Source organism: Schistocerca gregaria, chromosome 11, assembly GCF_023897955.1.
Source record: "Schistocerca gregaria isolate iqSchGreg1 chromosome 11, iqSchGreg1.2, whole genome shotgun sequence".
Taxonomy (NCBI): domain Eukaryota; kingdom Metazoa; phylum Arthropoda; class Insecta; order Orthoptera; family Acrididae; genus Schistocerca; species Schistocerca gregaria.
The window spans coordinates 73,513,142-73,532,753 of record NC_064930.1 but is presented as its reverse complement, the minus strand read 5'-3'; the positions used below and the strand labels follow the sequence as shown (position 1 = coordinate 73,532,753).

At 47.3% G+C, this 19,612-nt stretch overlaps 1 protein-coding gene across 2 annotated transcripts in view; it reads left to right on the top strand.

Moving 5' to 3' along the window:
* Positions 1-19,612, top strand: part of LOC126295334 (alpha-mannosidase 2) — a 923,615-nt gene that overhangs the window by 809,064 nt on the left and 94,939 nt on the right. For both annotated transcript variants that reach the window (XM_049987803.1, XM_049987802.1), the window contains 2 exons: positions 4,517-4,830; positions 16,806-16,938. In XM_049987803.1, coding sequence (XP_049843760.1) covers positions 4,517-4,830; positions 16,806-16,938 — 447 coding nt within the window. The remainder of the gene's footprint in view (positions 1-4,516; positions 4,831-16,805; positions 16,939-19,612) is intronic.

Sequence of the window (19,612 nt, the reverse complement as noted above, 5' to 3'; positions counted from 1 at the left end):
GAAGATGATTAGCGCAACACCCAGTGCCGGAGCGGAGAAAGTGTCCGACCCAGCCGGGAATCGAACCCGGACCCTTGGGATTGACGTTCAGTCGCGCTGACCACTCAGCTGCCGGGGGCGGAGAAGTCTCATGTGAAGCTTCATGACGGTTCGTTGCTGAAATATTACACTTATCATTTTTCCGGCAAAACGAAGTAACAGCTCTTACACGAACGAAAACCACGACCACACTGATTTGTCTACAGACGTCGCAGTCGACTACGAAGGCGCCGCGGTTGTCCCGTTATTTTACAGCCACGCCTCGTAGATGTTGAAATCCTGGAAACACTTCGCGCAGCACATTTTCCTCGCAGTTAGTAATTAATCGCCACTTAACAGTTCTCTTCACTTCTGCTAGCGGACCCTTTAAATTCATTTTCCGAACAGCCGAGACAATGAATACTTTCTACTGCCTGTACTTCATTCAGACGGAAAGTATTCGTTGATAGTATGTAATGTCTACTCTAGAACCTCATGTGGACACTGTTTAAACAGACGCGTATACAGGTAACAACTCCACAGTACGTAAAATGGAAAAAAAACTGCCTAAAATTGAACCAACAGCTGGACATATCAGCCAGAAGCTCGCTAATAATCAGTCAAGCGTATAAAAACTGAGACAAACGCACAACATCTACATCTACATTCATACTCCGCAAGCCACCTGATGGTGTGTGGCGGAGGGTACCCTGAGTACCTCTATCGGTTCTCCCTTCTATTCCAGTCTCGTATTGTTCGTGGAAAGAAGGATTGTCGGTATGCTTCTGTGTGGGCTCTAATCTCTCTGATTTTATCCTCATGGTCTCTTCGCGAGATATACGTAGGAGGGAGCAATATACTGCTTGACTCTTCGGTGAAGGTATGTTCTCGAAACTTTAACAAAAGCCCGTACTCAGCTACTGAGCGTCTCTCCAGCAGAGTCTTCCACTGGAGTTTATCTATCATCTCCGTAACGCTTTCGCGATTACTAAATGATCCTGTAACGAAGCGCGCTGCTCTCCGTTGGATGTTCTCTATCTCTTCTATCAACCCTATCTGGTGCGGATCCCACACTGCTGAGCAGTATTCTAGCAGTGGGCGAACAAGCGTACTATAACCTACTTCCTTTGTTGTCGGATTGCATTTCCTTAGGATTCTTCCAATGAATCTCAGTCTGGCATCTGCTTTACCGACGATCAACTTTATATGATCATTCCATTTTAAATCACTCCTAATGCGTACTCCCAGATAATTTCTGGCATTAACTGCTTCCAGTTGCTGACCTGCTATATTGTAGCTAAATGATAAGGGATCTTTCTTTCTATGTATTCGCAGCACATTACACTTGTCTACATTGAGATTCAATTGCCATTCCCTGCACCATGCGTCAATTCGCTGCAGATCCTCCTGCATTTCAGTACAATTTTCCATTGTTGCAACCTTTCGATACACCACAGCATCATCTGCAAAAAGCCTCAGTGAACTTCCGATGTCATCCACAAGGTCATTTACGTATATTGTGAATAGCAACGGTCCTATGACACTCTCCTGCAGCACACCTGAAATCACTCTTACTTCGGAAGACTTCTCTCCATTGAGAATGACATGCTGCGTTCTGTTATCTAGGAACTCCTCAATCCAATCACACAATTGATCTGATAGTCCATATGCTCTCACTTTGTTCGTTAAACGACTGTGGGGAACTGTATCGAACGCCTTGAGGAAGTCAAGAAACACGGCATCTACCTGGGAACCCGTGTCGATGGCCCTCTGAGTCTCGTGGACGAATAGCGCGAGCTGGGTTTCACACGACCGTCTTTTTCGAAACCCATGCTGATTCCTACAGAGTAGATTTCTAGTCTCCAGAAAATTCATTATTCTCGAACATAATACGTGTTCCAAAATTCTACAACTGATCAACGTTAGAGATATTGGTCTATAGTTCTGCACATCTGTTCGACGTCCCTTCTTGAAAATGCGGATTACCTGTGCCCTTTTCCAATCCTTTGGAACGCTTCGCTCTTCTAGAGACCTACGGTACACCGCTGCAAGAAGGGGGGCAAGTTCCTTCGCGTACTCTGTGTAAAATCGAACTGGTATCCCATCATGTCCAGCGGCCTTTCTTCTTTTGAGCGATTTTAATGGTTTCTCCATCCCTCTTTCGTCTATTTCGATATCTACCATTTTGTCACCTGTGCGACAATCTACAGAAGGAGCAACAGTGCAGTCTTCCACATATTACACCTGTTTGTAGTTAGCTGTCGAGGCTCAGTCGAAATCCGAAGGCACCAGTAACGTTCGTATTTGTAATAGTACACCTACGTCTACAGGGCTGCTTCTCCAATTCACATCCAAGCCTTTGACAGACGGTTCAAAGAACCATTTTCAAACTGTTTATCTACTATTACACTATCGAATGGCGTTTGGGAAAAATGCACTCGTATATCTTTCCGTGCGAGCTCTGATTTCTCTTATTTTATCACGACGGTTATAGTTCCTGTGTAGGTGGCAGTCAACAGAATACACTTATGCTCATAAAATAAGGATAATTGCAGAATGTGGTGCGACACAAAGTGGCACTGCACAAAATTGGCGCTAATAGCATAGGCACAGGCAGCACAGGCAAGTCCACGGTATTGGTGATAAGTTAAGAAAACCGTCCCGAAACACATGTCTTACAAAACACCACTGTTTCCTGCGCATGTTCCCCGACGTCAGTATGGGATATGATGACCACGCACACGTACATAGGCCGCACAACGGATTGATGATTAGGACAACACGACACACAGTCCCTGACACAGCAGTACTATGGACAGAATGAGATTTTCACTCTGCAGCGGAGTGTGCGCTGATATGAAACTTTCTGGCAGATTAAAACTGTGTGCCCGACTGAGACTCGAACTCGGGAACTTTGCCTTTGGAAGGTAGGAGACGAGATACTGGCAGAAGTAAAGCTGTGAGTACCGGGCGTGAGTCGTGCTTCGGTAGCTCAGATGGTAGAGCACTTGCCCGGAAAGGCAAAGGTCCCGAGTTCGAGTCTCGGTCGGGCACACAGTTTTAATCTGCCAGGAAGTTTCATATCAGCGCACATTCCACTGCAGAGTGAAAATCTCATTCTGGAAACATCCCACAGGCTGTGGCTAAGCCATGTCTCTGCAGTATCCTTTCTTTCAGGAGTGCTAGTTCTGCATGGTTCGCAGGAGAGCTTCTGTGAAGTTTGGAAGGTAGGAGATGAGATACTGGCAGAAGTAAAGCTGTGGGTACCGGTCGTGAGTCGTGCTTCGGTAGCTCAGATGGTAGAGCACTTGACTGCGAAAGACAGAGGTCCCGAGTTCGAGTCTCGGTCCGGATGTGGCTGCCAAAGATGCACGTTCCCTCCCTCACGTTGTCGAATGTGCTGTCCCCCTCCATGCTGTTACCTCCCTTTTTCGTTTTCGTGTTATGCGTCAAAGGGAAGAGGAGAGGCTGGCAGTCGGTGAAAACAAGCTGCGTCTGGTCAAGGCCACCACGCGACCATGGCGTACGTCCTACCAGTCATTGAGGCGGGATGAGGTTCTCCTCGCTCGCCTCCGCGTCGGGCACAGCCCCTTAACGCTCGGTTTTTTACTCCGATTGGAGAACCCCACAATCTGCAGTGCTTGTGGCGTCCAGATTACTGTCCGCCACATCTTACTTGACTGTCTTTTTTTGTCTGACCAGAGGGCGGTGGTTTCCTTGCCAACGGATTTGCCCTCTATTTTGCAAGACGACGCGGCGACTGTGGTTAAGGTCTTAACGGTTTTGTCTCCTGTCCAATTTGTTGCCTCGGATTTTAGGGAGAGGATTTTAATGTGCTGCTGGGTGATTGGCTCACCCAGGCTTTAGGTAAGAGGTGCGCCTACTTGTTTCACTTCGATTTCTGTTCTCTTTTCCTTGTGTTTCATTTCCTTTTTTTAGTGCGTTTCTTTTCCTCTTGTTTTGCCTCTGTATGTGGGGATTTGGAACTGCGTCAGGTCTGTGTCTGTTAGCCATTGAGTCCGCATCTCGTATTCGTGCGGCAGCGTTCTCGCTTCCCACGCCCGGGTTCCCGGGTTCGATTCCCGGCGGAGTCAGGGATTTTCTCTGTCTCGTCATGACTGGCTGTTGTGTGCTGTCCTTAGGTTAGCTAGGTTTAAGTAGTTCTAAGTTCTAGGGGACTGATGACCATAGATGTTAAGTCCCATAGTGCTCAGAGCCATTTTTTTTTTTTTTAGCCATTCTCCTTGTTCGCTGTCCGTCATCGTTTCTTCACCGCATGTGTTCCCGTTTCCGTGCGTCTGGGCGCTGATGAGCACGCTGTTTAGCGCCCGAGAATCTCAAACCACACACACACACACACACACACACACACACACACACTCGGTCCGGCACAGTTTTAACAAGAAAGTGATCCTTCAGAGATGCCCGCTTTTAGCGACTGAGGTGCGGTAGCCTGAGAAGGGGAGGAGCTGTAGACACGGCGAGTGTGTGTCGGCAGGGCGGCGTGGGCGGCGAGTCGTCGCCGGGCCCCTACCTGCAGATGTCGGGCGACGAGTTCGAGCTGCTGTTCGTGGCGGACCTGGCGCCGCTGTCGCTGGCCGTGTACACGGTGGAGCGCGCCGACGCGCCGCCGCCGGGCTCGCGCGCCGTCGTCTACTGCGCGCGCTGCCGGCCGCCGCCCGCCCCCGCCGCCCCCGCCGGCCAGGAGGCGCAGCCGGCGCCGTTCGAAGTGCGGCCCGTGCAGGCGGGCGACGTCCAGCTCGAGAACCACCGCCTCAAGCTGCTGCTCGACGGCCGCACCGGCCTGCTCAGGTAGGCGGCACCACGCGTTGTCTTGCTGGAAGCTGCGCAGCCCTACCCTCCCCACTCCTAATATTCGTACTTCAAATCCCTCAGCGGAAGCGCTGATGAAAGTGCTCTCTTTCTCTAGTACAGACCTCTCGTAAATACTTTAAGCAACTATTACAACTCGTACCTCACACCCCCGGGGCAGTTTCTTGTTGGTGCATTGTCTTGTTGGAAAATGATCTTTTGTAGTACGGCTCTCGCCTTAAATACAGTACACTACTGGCCATTAAAATTGCTACACCAAGAAGAATTGCAGATGATAAACGAGTATGCATTGGACAAATATATTATACTATAACTGACGTGTGATTACATTTTCACGCAATTTGGGTGCATAGATCCTGAGAAATCAGTACCCACAACAACCACCTCTGGCCGTAATAACGGCCTTGATACGCCTGGGCGTTTAGTCAAACAGAGCTTGGATGACGTGTACAGGTACAGCTGCCCATGCAGCTTCAACACGATACCACAGTTCATCAAGAGTAGTGACTGGCCTATTGTCACGAACCAGTTGCTCGGCCACCATTGACCAGACGTTTTCAGTTGGTGAGAGATCTGGAGACCTGCAACATGCGGTCGTGCAATATCCTGCTGAAATGTACGGTTTTCCAGGGATAGAACGTAGGTTAGAGGGCCGGCCGCTGGTGGCCGAGCGGTTCTAGGCGCTACAGTCTGGAACCACGCGGCCGCTACCGTCGCAGGCTCGAATCGTGCCTCGGGCATGGATGTGTGTGATGTCCTTAGGTTAGTTCAGTTTAAGTTAGTTCTAGGCGACCGATGATCTCAGGAGTTAAGTCCGATAGTGCTCAGAGCCATTTGAACCATTCTTGACGCACGGGAGACGGACGGTTTTTAATGAAATAATACTGAGCCAACTTTAAAATTAATGTATGTATAGCCGCGCGTGATTAGCCGAGCGGTCAAGGACGCTGTAGTCATGGACTGTGTGGCTGGTCACGGTGCAGTGCAGTTTGTCGTTTTTATTAACGCTCACCCTACATAAGGAGTAGGATTGGACGCAAAATTGACCTCTGCGGGTCTGCATTTGTGTTTGCTCCCCAGCCACCGAAATTTTCTTCCGGCATTGTTTGAGTCGCTGAGCACAACCGATTACATTCTGCTTGTTACTTATGATTCAAATCGACAGTGCACAAAGACACCAGTCCCATCTTGAGATTTCAAAGAGAATAGCATAACAGCTCTAAACCCAGTTCTAAGCAAAGAAGGGAAAGCAGAAAGGTGGAAGGAGTATATAGAGGGTCTATACAAGGGTGATGTACTTGAGGACAATATTATCGAAATGGAAGAGGATGTAGATGAAGATGAAATGGGAGATACGATATTGCGTGAAGAGTTTGAGAGATCACTGAAAGACCTGAGTCGAAACAAGGCCCCGGGAGTAGATAACATGCCACTGGAACTACTGACCGCCTTGGGAGAACCAGTCCTGACAAAACTCTACCATCTGGTCAGCAAGATGTATGAGACAGGCGAAATACCCTCAGAATTCAAGAAGAATAAAGTAATTCCAATCCCAAAGAAAGCAGGTGCTGACAGATGTGAAAATTACCGAACTATCAGTTTAATAAGTCACAGCTGCAAAATACTAAAGTGAATTCTTTACAGACGAATGGAAAAACTGGTAGAAGTGGACCTCGGGGAAGATCAGTTTGGATTCCGTAGAAACACTGAAACAGTTGAGGCAATACTGACCCTAAGACTTATCTTAGAAGCTAGATTAAGAAAAGGCAAACCTACATTTCTGGCATTTGTAGACTTATAGAACGGTTTTGACAATGTTGACTGGAATACTTTCTTTCAAATTCTGAAGGTGGCAGGGGTAAAACACAGAGAACGAAAGGCTATTTACAATTTGTACAGAAACCAGATGGCAGTTATAAGAGTCGAGGGACATGAAAGGGAAGCAGTGGTTGGGAAGGGAGTGAGACAGGGTTGTAGCCTCTCTCTGATGTTATTCAATCTGTATGTTGAGCAAGCGGTAAAGGAAACGAAAGAAAAAATCAGAGTAGGTATTAAAGTCCATGGAAAAGAAATAAAAACTTTGAGGTTCGCCGATGACATTGTAATTCTGTCAGAGGCAGCAAAGGACTTGGAAGAGCAGCTGAATGGAATGGACAGTGTCTTGAAAGGAGGATATAACATGAACATCAACAAAAGCAAAACGAGGATAATGAAATGTAGTCGAATTAAGTCGGTTGATGCTGAGGGAATTAGATTAGGAAATGAGACACTTAAAGTAGTAAAGGAGTTTTGCTATTTGGGGAGCAAAATAACTGATGATGGTCGAAGTAGAGAGGATATAAAATGTAGACTGGCAATGGCAAGGAAAGCGTTTCTGAAGAAGAGAAATTTGTTAACATCGAATATAGATTTAAGTGTCAGGAAGTCATTTCTGAAAGTATTTGTATGGAGTGTAGCCATGTATGGAAGTGAAACGTGGACGATAAATAGTTAGGATAAGAAGAGAATAGAAGCTTTCGAAATGTGGTGCTACAGAATAATGCTAAAATTAGATGGGTAGATCACATAACTAATGAGGAAGTATTGAATAGGATTGGGGAGAAGAGGAGTTTGTGGCACACCTTGACCAGAAGAAGGGATCGGTTGGTAGAACATGTTCTGAGGCATCAAGGGATCACCAATTTAGTATTGGAGGGCAGTGTGGAGGGCAAAAAGCGTAGAGGGAGACCAAGAGATCAATACACTAAGCAGATTCATAAGGATGTAGATAGCAGTAGGTGCTGGGAGATGAAGAAGCTTGCACAGGATAGAGTAGCATGGAGAGCTGCATCAAACCAGTCTCTGGACTGAAGACCACAACAACAACAACATGACGTATGCAATGAAATACGGTGGAAAGAGCGCAAAACATACCAGCTGCCGATATACAGACATTAAAAAAGTTTTGCATCACCCCGGTTCCAAGAACTCCTGAAAATATTCGTTCATTATGGATGTTTTATCACAGACACAGTCCCTCTGATTACGCAGACATGTCACTAAACCCGCCCAAAGATGTATGACGGAGGGGGTCCGACAGCCGATCAGTTTCAGTCATTCCACGAAGAAGGAGGTACACGGCTCGTGTTGTCTGTGTTCAACCGTGCCTAGACGGTCTATACCGCGGTTCGATCGCGTCCGCATTGTTACTTTGTGCCAGGAAGGGCTCTCAACAAGGCAAGTGTCCAGGCGTATCGGAATGAGCCAAAGCGATGTTGTTCGGACATGGAGGAGATACAGAGAGACAGGAACTGTCGATGACATGCCTCGCTCAGGCCGCCCGAGGGCTACTACTGCAGTGGATGACCGCCACCTACGGATCATGGCTCGGAGGAACCCTGACAGCAACGCCACCATGTTGAATAAGGCTTTTCGCACAGCCACAGGACGTCGTGTTACGACTCAAACTGTGCGCAATAGGCTGCATGATGCGCAACTTCTATCCCGACGTCCATGGCGAGGTCCATCTCTGCAACCACGACTCCATGCAGCGCGGTACAGATGGGCCCGACAACATGCCGAATGTACCGCTCAGGATTCGCATCACGTTCTCTTCACCGATGAGTGTCGCATATGCCTTCACCAAGTGTTTGGAGGCAACCTGGTCAGGCTGAACGCCTTAGATACACTGGCCAGCGAGTGCAGCAAGGTGGAGGTTCGCTGCTGTTTTGGGGTGGCATTATATGGGGCCGACGTACGCCGCTGGTGGTCACAGAAGGCACCGTAACGGCTGTACGCCACGTGAATGCCGTTCTCCCACCGATAGTGCAACCATACCGGCAGCATATTGGCGCAGCATTCGTCTTCATGGACGACAATTCGCGCCCCCATCGTGCACATCTTGTGAATGACTTCCATCAGGAGAACGACATCGCTCGACTGGAGTGGCCAGCATGTTCTCCAGACATGAACCCTATGGAACATGACTGGGGCTGTTTATGGACGACGTGGCGTAGTGTCCCACCAACCACTCTGAGGGATCTTCGCCGACTCGGCATTGAGCAGTAGGACAATCTGGACCAAAAGTGCCTCGATGAACTTGTGGGTAGTATGCCACGACGAATACAGGCATGCACCAGTGCAAGAGGACGTGCTACTGGGTATTCTGTGCAGCAGAACGAAGCATGGCTTGATATGCTGGGATTCACGCCAGTACATGTGTGAGTGTTCCCCTGGTAAATCTGCCCTTCACGTAGCCCCACAACTAGAAATCGCAGGGAGTGATATCAGGTGATTGTGATGGCCGAGCATTTGGAAACGATCGGCTGAAAATTCGATCGTTGCCAGATGAGTTTCGGAGAAGGAGGTAAACTTGATGAGCGATGTGTGGTGGAGCCCCATCTTGCGCGGAAACTGTAGGGAGGGTATGACATGCTGGCGAGTCACACTGCACCTCTTTGGGCCTAGAGCGCCAACCTGTTCAAAGAAAGAATGGGCCAGCGGTGAAGATATCGTGGAGCCACACCATACGGTGACGCGTTCACCATGCAGCGGAACTTCATGCGCATTGGCTGCACCTGAAGATCTCCACATTCGGCAATTCTCAGAGTATGAGCTTCATCTGCCCATAGGTTGCTGCAGGGCCAGCCCTCGTCAGCTTCAATCCGTGCGAGAATGTGGAGTCAACAGGTTGTTGTGCGTTGTGGGTCAAGCTGCTGTACGGTATGGATCTTGTACGGATACCATTTGAGAATGGTCCGAACACATTTTGTATGTGGACCGCGCGATGTTCAACTGTCGTGACACAGCACGCGCACTGGCTGACAATCGGGCATTGCGCGCTGCGTTGTCTGCCATAGCAACGGCGACTTCATCAACCACCTGCGGTGCAACCGCTCGCCGGCCTCTTCCCGGAGAGAAGCCCACTTCTCCAGTTGATTCGACCTTCTTCGCCATGCTCCGCACAGCAGTTGGGGACTGAGGGTCCTTTCAGCCGGCGATATTCTCCAAGTGCGGCTGCAGCATTGCTGTTGTTTTGATAACAGAGATTCACCAGTAATGCGCTGCTCCTTTTGTCCGAGCTCACGTTGGCACGTTGAGAAGTGCACTGTGACTGGTCAGGTGAATCACGGTGACTCACCACGGCGCCTGGTGGCCGCAGTTGGAACTGGACGGTGGCGCTGTGACGCATGCAAATCGTGCATCCCACGCTCTGGACATTAATATTACCATGTCTGGTACTCGTACCACAATGAGTCTCCGTGTTATAATGTGTTAAATAGGAAAAGTTTAATTACATCCACCCGGCATATAAGCAAGGTCTGAACGAGAAATCAGACTGGGAGCTCAGTCGAATTGTCCGAATCGATTACTTTTTTTCGCAAAAGGATTTCATTGGGATGAAAGTAATGCTCAACTAATTCTACCATTTTAATTGAGTACGCACCGTTCGGATTTTATGTGCAAAAACGCGAAAAAAAGTTCCATTTTGAAGCGCGACTTCGATACTTTAAATTTGTACGAATCGATTCAAAGTTGCACGAAGACAGATGAATGGATAAAGTCAAGACAGATTTTTATTTATCCAACAAGCTTTGTGCGTTGTCGAGTTACGATGGTTTAAAGTCGAACTGAATGTAGCCCATAAAATTCGTTCCTACATTAATTGAGTGCGCAGAAACGATTTAAAATGAATCAAATAAATTAAAAAGGCTTTCATTCGATAAAATTGAAAACTCGCTGTCAAAAATCTAGCTTCATTCCTATTTTACCTGCTAAAAAACTCATTTTTGTGAGTTTTTTGTACGCGCCACTTCTGTGCTTCAAACGTGTGCGAATCTTTTCAGATTTTGTTGGTTCGGATGGCTCTGAACACTATGGGACTTAACATCTGAGGTCATCAGTCCCGTAGAACTTAGAACTACGTAAAGCTAACCAACGTAAGGACAACACACACATCCATGCCCGAGGCAGGATTCGAAACTGAGACCGTAGCAGTTGCGCGGTTCCAGACTGAAGCGCCTAGAACCGCTCGGGCATCGTGGCCGGCTGAGATTTTGTAATAACACAAGTCAATACATGTAATTAATGATTATCGTGTTGCTTTGTCAAAGCTTTATCCATTGCCGCGATATAAGCAACGTAGTTCGAAAGGCAATATAAAAACTCCTGTATCGCATCAGTCATCGACCGAGTCATCAAAAATCTACATCAGTTGCCAAGCTATTGGACTATAGTGTCAAAATTGTAGTAAACTAAAAGTTGCGAAGCAGAATGAAAAGTGCTCTTGTCATAGCTCAAAAAAGACAAATATATCCTTGGACGAGTAAAAGAAGGGAACTAGCCGACCGAGTTATGTGACAGCTTCAAAGATATATAAGTCAAAACATCTTGACGTATTTGAGTTAACCATACTTCCACAGTGCAGTGAACTTGCTTAGCTGCAACCTGTTGGCACACACGCATCTTGCAATTTATAGGCTAGAGTACCCATCATGTGTCCAAAATCTAGAAAATTGCCCAACCATAGTGAACAACATATACCTCAAGAGCATACATGTAATGGCTAAAAAAAAAAAAAAATGCTGGAGGGTTGAAATTTCTGGGGGTGGATTTGTTCCTGTGTGTGTAGAGCTGATTTTTTTCCCTAAGGGGATCATTTCTCTCGCAAACCAATTTCTGTTACATGTATGGTGGGGGATGTACGAACAAACAAATACACATGTATGTTTTTCTAGAGAGTCGGATGCAGCTACAATAGGAAAAATACGAGTGTCGGGGTACATCTGCAGCAGGAAGTGTCCGAGATTGGGTATGCATGCAAGGTAGTGTTATAGGTCCTCTGCTCGTTCCCCAAGGTAGCATTATAGGCCCTTTACTGTTCCTTGTCTATGTAAACGATTTACCAGACAATCTGAGCAGCCGTCTCAGGCTGTTTTTGCACGTGACATTGTCGTTGATCGACTAGTAAAGTCATCAGAGGATCAAAACAAATTGCAAAACGATTTACAAAAGATATCCGCGTGGTGCAACAGTTGGCAATTGCCCCTAAACAACGAAAAGTGTGAAATCATCCACACAAAGTTCGCTTGCACAATAAATCAGTCAAATCTGCAGGCCGTAAATTCAACTAAATATCTTGGAAATACAATAACGAACAAGTTAAATTGGAAAGAACACATAGAAAATGTTGTGGGGAAGGCTAACCAAAGACCGGAAAATGTAACAGATATACTAAAGATACTGCCTACACTACGCTTGTCCGTCCTCTTTTAGACTACTGCTGCGCGCTGTGGGATCCTTACCAGATAGAATTGACGGAGTACATCGAGAAAGTTCAAAGGAGAGCAGCACGTTCTGTATTATCGCAAAATAGGGGAGAGAGTATCACTGGCATAATACAGCATATGAGGTTTACATCATTAAAAGAAAAGCGTTTTTCTTTACGGCGGAATCTTCTCAGAAAATTTCAGTCACCAACTTTGTCCTCCGAATGCGAAAATATTTTGGTGCCGCCGACCTACATAGGGAGAAACGATCATCACAATAAAATGAGGGAAAACAGAGCTCTCACGGAAAGATATACAGGGTGTTGAGAAAAGGACTCCCTGATTTCAAAATTAAATATCTCGAAAACAAAGATCGATAGAGGAATGCAGTAAACGCTATGTTTATTGTGAAAGCTGTAAGAAGTTTATACAACAGTTTGAAATAATAGTTACAAAAGTTGCTAACAGATGGCGCTGTAAGCTGTACAGCTCATATCAGCATACATAAGTGAAATATTCGTATGAAACCAATCTTTGCAAACAATCACATGACAATGTTTTCAAAATGTTCACCATTGGCACTACAGAGGTGGCGCAAACGAAGAATGAAATTCGCCATCACATTTCGTAGTGTCTCAACCGAAATGGATTCACGTGCCACAGAGGTCGCCGATTCCAGCTCGTCCAGCGTGGCGGGATGCTTCGGGTAGACCGTGCCTTCCACTGTGCTCCACAAAAAAGTCACAGGGAGTCAAAGCCGGGGAATATGGAGGCCAATCCGTGCCTGCGCCAGTAAATTTGGGATATTCCAAAGCAATGACTCGTTTCCCGAAGTATTCCCCAAGAAAGCGAAACACTTGTTCGGTCCGATGTAGTCGGGCTCCATCTTGCAGAAACCATTCAGTACCTGGTCGATCCTCTAACACTTGCTGTGTGGCGACAAATTGTTCCAAAACTGCAACGAAACTTGCACTAGTGACCGTTTCTCGTATGAAAAAAGGGCCAATAATGCCTCTGCTGCGTACTTCAGCCCACACAGTAACTTCAGGAGGATACAGAGGTTTCGCTTCACACCAATATGGCTTTTCGGAACCCCAAAATCGCCAGTTCTGCTTATCCACGTATCCATTCAGGTGGAAGTGTGCTTTATCTGTAAACCAGATGCAGCCAACATCAAATCCTTCACGATCAATCGTTGTGAGCATCTGATTAGCAAAGGCAACCCTTTGTTGCACAGCTCGTACGGGTATGGCCTGGTGCGTTTGAATTTCGAGTGGAAATATGTGTAGGCTCTTTCTCAGTATTTTCTGCGTGCCGGCACGCTTCAAACGAGTCTCAGATGCAATTCTACGGACGGATGACATTGAAATTCGCTGAATAATTCCAGAAACTGTGGCGATATTTTCAGGCGTAACTGAGGTTTGCTTGCGGCCAGCATTAACTCACTAGATCATCAGTTACGCTGCCTGTTCGTTGAAATTTTGCGAAGAGCGTACGAATGGTTTTCGCATCGGGTACTTTTGGAACATTAAATCGTGCTCGAAAACTTCGCCTTGTTGCCGTAGGACTCTCTTCTAACCTGTGGTACTCCAGCACCAGAAAAACGCGCTGTTCAATGGAGTACACCGTTTTAACCTCTTCCTTCGGTACGCTAACCTCCTTTCACGTTTCAATAGTGGAACTGATCGCTCTGGGCTTCGGATCACTATACTAGCAGAGCGTATGGCGATTACAGCGCCATCTGTTAGCAGCTTTTGTAACTATTATTTCAAACTGCTGTATAAACTTCTTACAGCTTTCACACTAAACATAGCGTTCACTGCATCCCTCTATCGATCTTTGTTTTCGAGATATTGAATTTTGAAATCAGGTAGTCCTTTTCTGGACAGCCTGTAGTTGTTCGTTTTATCCGCACGCTGCATGGGATTGGAATAACAGTGAATTAGTGTGAAGATGGTTTGAAGAGACCTCTGCCAGCCACTTAAGTGTGATTTGCAGAGTATCCATGTAGATGTAGATCGTAAACTTTCATGACACTTTCTGTCGTATTGTACGACATGACGAAACCCATAGTTGATGACACGATGGACTGTGTCGTGTTACACGACATGACATTATATATCATGTTACTTAACTTGACGCTATGTTACATGACTTGGGTACTAATAATAATGCGTGAAAAAGCGCGAATATTTTATAATGTTTTGATTTAAATGTGTGTGAAACTGGTAGACAAGTCGAAAAACTAGTTCCTTTCTTTTACATCTGTAACTGTGCACAGGACATACAGGGTGTTACAAAAAGGTACGGTTAAACTTTCAGGAAACATTCCTCACACACAAATAAAGAAAAGATGTTATGTGGACGTGTGTCCGGAAACGCTTGATTTCCATGTTAGAGCTCATTTTAGTTTCGTCAGTATGTACTGTACTTCCTCGATTCACCGCCTGTTGGCCCAATTGAAGGAAGGTAATGTTGACTTCGGTGCTTGTGTTGACATGCGACTCATTGCTCTACAGTACTAGCATCAAGCACATCAGTACGTAGCATCAACAGGTCAGTGTTCATCACGAACGTGGTTTTGCAGTCAGTGCAATGTTTACAAATGCGGAGTTGACAGATGCCCATTTAATGTATGGATTAGCACGGGGCAATAACCGTGGCGCGGTACGTTTGTATCGAGACAGATTTCCAGAACGAAGGTGTCCCGACAGGAAGATGTTCGAAGCAATTGATCGGCGTCTTTTGGGAGCACGGAACATTCCAGCCTATGACTCGCGACTGGGGAAGACCTAGAACGACGAGGACACCTGCAATGGACGAGGCAATTCTTCGTTCAGTTGAAGATAACCCTAATGTCAGCGTCAGAGAAGTTGCTGCTGTACAAGGTAACGTTGACAACGTCACTGTATGGAGAGTGCTACGGGAGAACCAGTTGTTTCCGTACCGTGTACAGCGTGTGCAGGCACTATCAGCAGCTGATTGGCCTCCACGGGTACACTTCTGCGAATGGTTCATCCGACAATGTGTCAATCCTCATTTCAGTGCAAATGTTCTCTTTACGGATGAGGCGTGATTCCAACGTGACCAAATGCTAAATTTTCACAATCAACGTGTGTGGGCTGACGAGAATCCGCACGCAATTGTGCAATCACGTCATCAAGACAGATTTTCTGTGAACGTTTGGGCAGGTATTGTTGGTGATGTCTCGATTGGGCCCCACGTTCTTCCACCTACGCTCAATGGAGCACGTTATCATGATTTCATACGGGATACTCTACCTGTGCTGCTAGAACATGTGCCTTTACAACTACGACACAACATGTGGTTCATGCACGATGGAGCTCCTGCACATTTCAGTCCAAGTGTTGGTACGCTTCTCGACAACAGATTCGGTGACCGACGGATTGGTAGAGGCGGACCAATTCCGTGGCCTCCACGCTCTCCTGACCTCAACCCTCTTGACTTTCATTTATGGGGGCATTTGAAAGCTCTTGTCTACGCAACCCCGGTACCAAATGTAGAGACTCTTCGTACTCGTATTGTGGACGGCTGTGATACAATACGCCATTCTCCAGTGCTGCATCAGCGCATCAGGGATTCCGTGCGACGGAGGGTGGATGCACGTATCCTCGCTAACGGAGGACATTTTGAACATTTCCTGTAGCAAAGTGTTTGAAGTCACGCTGGTACGTTCTGTTGCTGTGCTTTTCCATTCCATGATTAATGTGATTTGAAGAGAAGTAATGAAATGAGCTCTAACATGGAAAATAAGCGTTTCCAGACACATGTCCACATAACATATTTTCTTTCGTTGCGTGTGAGGAATGTTTCCTGAAAGTTTGGCCGTACCTTTTTGCAACACCCTGTATAAATGCCCTGCTTTTACACATATATTTGAACGCAACTGCAGCAGTTCTTAACTGAATTTTTCGTCATTAATGGGGAATGGAGGGCCACCAAACCGTACAACCCCCATGCGGCTGCGGTAGTGATTTGCTGAGTTATGGCCGGCCGTTGTGGCCGAGCAGACGCTTCAGTCTGGAACCGCGCTGCTGCAGGTTCAAATGGTTCAAATGGCTCTGAGCACTATGGGACTCAACTGCTGTGGTCATTAGTCCCCTAGAACTTAGAACAACTTAAACCTAACTAACCTAAGGACATCACACACATCCATGCCCGAGGCAGGATTCGAACCTGCGACCGTAGCAGTCGCACGGTTCCGGACTGCGCGCCTAGAACCGCGAAACCAGCTGCAGGTTCGAATCCTGCCTCGGGCATGGATGTGTGTGATATTTCCTTAGGTTAGTTAGTTAGGTTTAAGTAGTTCTATGTTTTAGGGGACTGATGACCTCAGATGGTAAGTCCCATTGTGCTTAGAGCCATTTGAACCATTTTTTGACTCCACACCTGTTCCTTACCACACACTGTCGCTGTTTCTGCCGAATAAAATCATTAAATAAATTATAAATATCCATACTGTGTACAATAACTTCGTTTTTATTTTCCCTTTTTTCGAAATCATTGGTAAGTGTCTCTTTAAGTCCACGTGTATTGGGAGCCTATAACCAGCTGTGGATACCAAATGGATGACCGATAGTGATGTGGGCTAGTGGCTCATTCCATAGGACGTGGATCGGCTTGCACGTGTTGAGCCAGTGTGTCTGTGCTTCAGCGCGAGCTGAGGTGTTTGGTTGCTGTTGTCAGGGCCATCACCCGCAAGGCGACGGGCCGGGTGACGCAGTGCGGGCTGCTGTTTGCAGCGTACCCGTCGGCGCAATTCCACAGCGGCGCCTACCTCTTCATGCCGGACCCCAACTCCAGGGAGCCCGAGAGGGAGGTAAGCATAATACACACCCTACCACATCTGCCTCGCACCGCGCCTCCAGCCACACACGCCTTCCGTGTGCCACTGAGGTGACGACAGCCATCCGACACCACCTAATGTCGTGTCGGACCTGCTTGTGCCCGGTGTAGCGCGGCGAGGGTTCAACCAGTCGCTAGAATACAGGGCGAGTCAGAAGTCCTTGGACACCTTCACAAGTCGGAAGATTAAAGGGCAAATTTAAATGAGATGATGGGAACATAGGTTTGACTTGGGGCCGCAACTTTGGAGTGAATGTTATGCATGGCCACCATCATGAAATCCGCCATTTTGGATTCAAGCCATCTTTTTTTAAATGGGAAGGGGGGTGTATGACACACCAAATAACACTCGTTTGAGCTCTGGAATTTAGTGGTGTAATTTGTTTCTGTCTATCTCGTACAGTTTAGCAGTTATTAATGTTCAAAGTTGGGAAATTACCTTCATACCGACTGCTCCAATACGTGTTCTCCGTGTTGTCCATCCCGAGACATGAGTCGGTATCAAGGTAAGTTTGAACATTAATAACTTTTATACTGTACAAGATAGACAGAAACAAATTACACCACTAAATTCCAGAGCTTCCAACTTATGAAGGTGTCCAAGGACTATTCACTCGCCCTGTATTGAGGCTATTGTGCCATGAATGACATTCACTCCAAACGTTGGTGGCCCCATGTCAAACCAATGTTCCCATCATCACATTTCAACTTTCCCTTTAATCTTCCAACTGATGAAGGTGTCCAAGGAGTTCTGACTCGCCCTGTATTGAGGCTATTGAGCCATGCTGCCTCTACATCCGGCCACAATTGTGAAAATGTTGCCGGTACAGGATTTTGTGCACTAAATGACCTCTCAATTATGTCCCAGAAAGGTTCCGTGGGGTTCATATCAGGCAACCACGCGGAGCGGCCGCGTGGTTCGAGGCGCCATGTCACGGATTGCGCGGCCCCTCCCGCCAGAGGTTCGAGTCCTCCCTCGGGCTTGGCGTGTGTGTTGTTCTTACCATAAGTTAGTTTAAGTGGTGCGTAAGTCTAGGGACTGGTGACTTCAGCAGTTCGGTCCCTTAGGAATTCAGACACATTTGAACATCTGAACATGTGAGGCAATCTTGGTGATCAAAGCCATTCGCTCGAACTGTGCAGAATAGTCTTCAAACCAATTACCAACAACTGTGGCCCGATGACGTGACATCGTTGTTCGGGAACAGGAAGCCCACGAATGGCGGCAAATGGTCTCGAAGTAGCCAACGGTAATTATTGCCAGTCTTTGATCAGTTCAGTTGGACCACAGCACGCAGTCCATTCTCTGGTACCGCGCGCCGCGGAATTTGAATCCGTGCCAGACGTCATGGACGTCGAAGATACATAGAGGCTGCTGCACCGTAAGCTGTGGCGGCGCGCGCCTCCTGGCTCGCTTTAAGTGTGGGGGCGCCACAGTGGAACACGTGGTCCCAGCGTCCAATAGCGGCGCCCCCGAGAGCGTACTTAAGCACCAGCCACTCACTCATCCAGTCCACCTTCTCCTTTCCCTTGAACACATCCGCACACTATATATTGTCCGCCGCCTTGATCCCCCTCACCCCCTGGCGTCTCCCTTCCTCTCCACCCCCAACCAGTTGCCCCGTGCCTTTACCGTTGTGTCCCACCCTCTCTCCATCTCCACACCCTCCATCTACTTTCCCAACGCAACTTGCACCGTCTACCCCTCCCGGATGATGAGCTTCGTACCAACCCTAACCCCTTCTTCCTGCCTCCTCCTCAAGGCTCCCTTTCTCCCTCCCTCCCTCCTCCTGAGCGGCTTCCCCCTCCTATTCCCCCTCCCTCTCTTGTGCCTCCTTCCAGTGTCTCTGCACTCCCTCCTGCCCTGTCTTCCCTCTTCATCTCCCGCCCCACGTGTCTCATGCCTGTTCGTGAACTCACTGATGCCCCTCCTCTTTTCATCCCGCCGTTTCCCCTGCTGACCCTTGCTCTCCCTTCCTTTTCTATCCTCTCTGCTCTGTCCCTCGGCAGGTCCCGCCTGTCAGTTTTCTTCTTTGTCGTGTGTGCTAAAAGTGGGTTTTAAGTGTGTTGTTCCAGAGTGTTTTTACTACTGTGGCCGACTTTTCCCGTGCGCATGTCCTTTCAGTCTCTTCTCTGAGTTTTAAAGAATCGCCAACTGTGTTTTTTATCTTTCTGGTGCGTTTTTTTAACTGTCCTCCATGAACGCCTTCGTGTTAGTCTATATTTTTTTACCTCCATTTTCTCCTATTATTCTAAGTTCCCCTTTATCGCCTTATGTATTTACCATTTTATTCTTATTTTAAGTTCATGTCACTGAGCTGAAGAGCGGCGGATTGTGCCACTGACAGCCCTCCCCTGTTCATATGTGGGAGGGGAATGAAATCACAATAAACAAAAAAATGTCACTTAAATCGGTTTACACCTCACTTGCACTAGACCACTTTTTTCCTGGTTTGTATACGAGTTTGTTTCCTTGTGACTCGGTTGTTTCATCTTGTATTCATTCTGTGCTACGTTGGTCGTGTCCGTCCGTTTCTGTTGTGATGTTGTTCGCGGGCCCCTCGCGGGTCCAGCCGCGCCTTTCATCAGAGCTACCCCACGACCGTCCTGGTCATACTTACAACGCAGTTAGAACACATTCCATATGA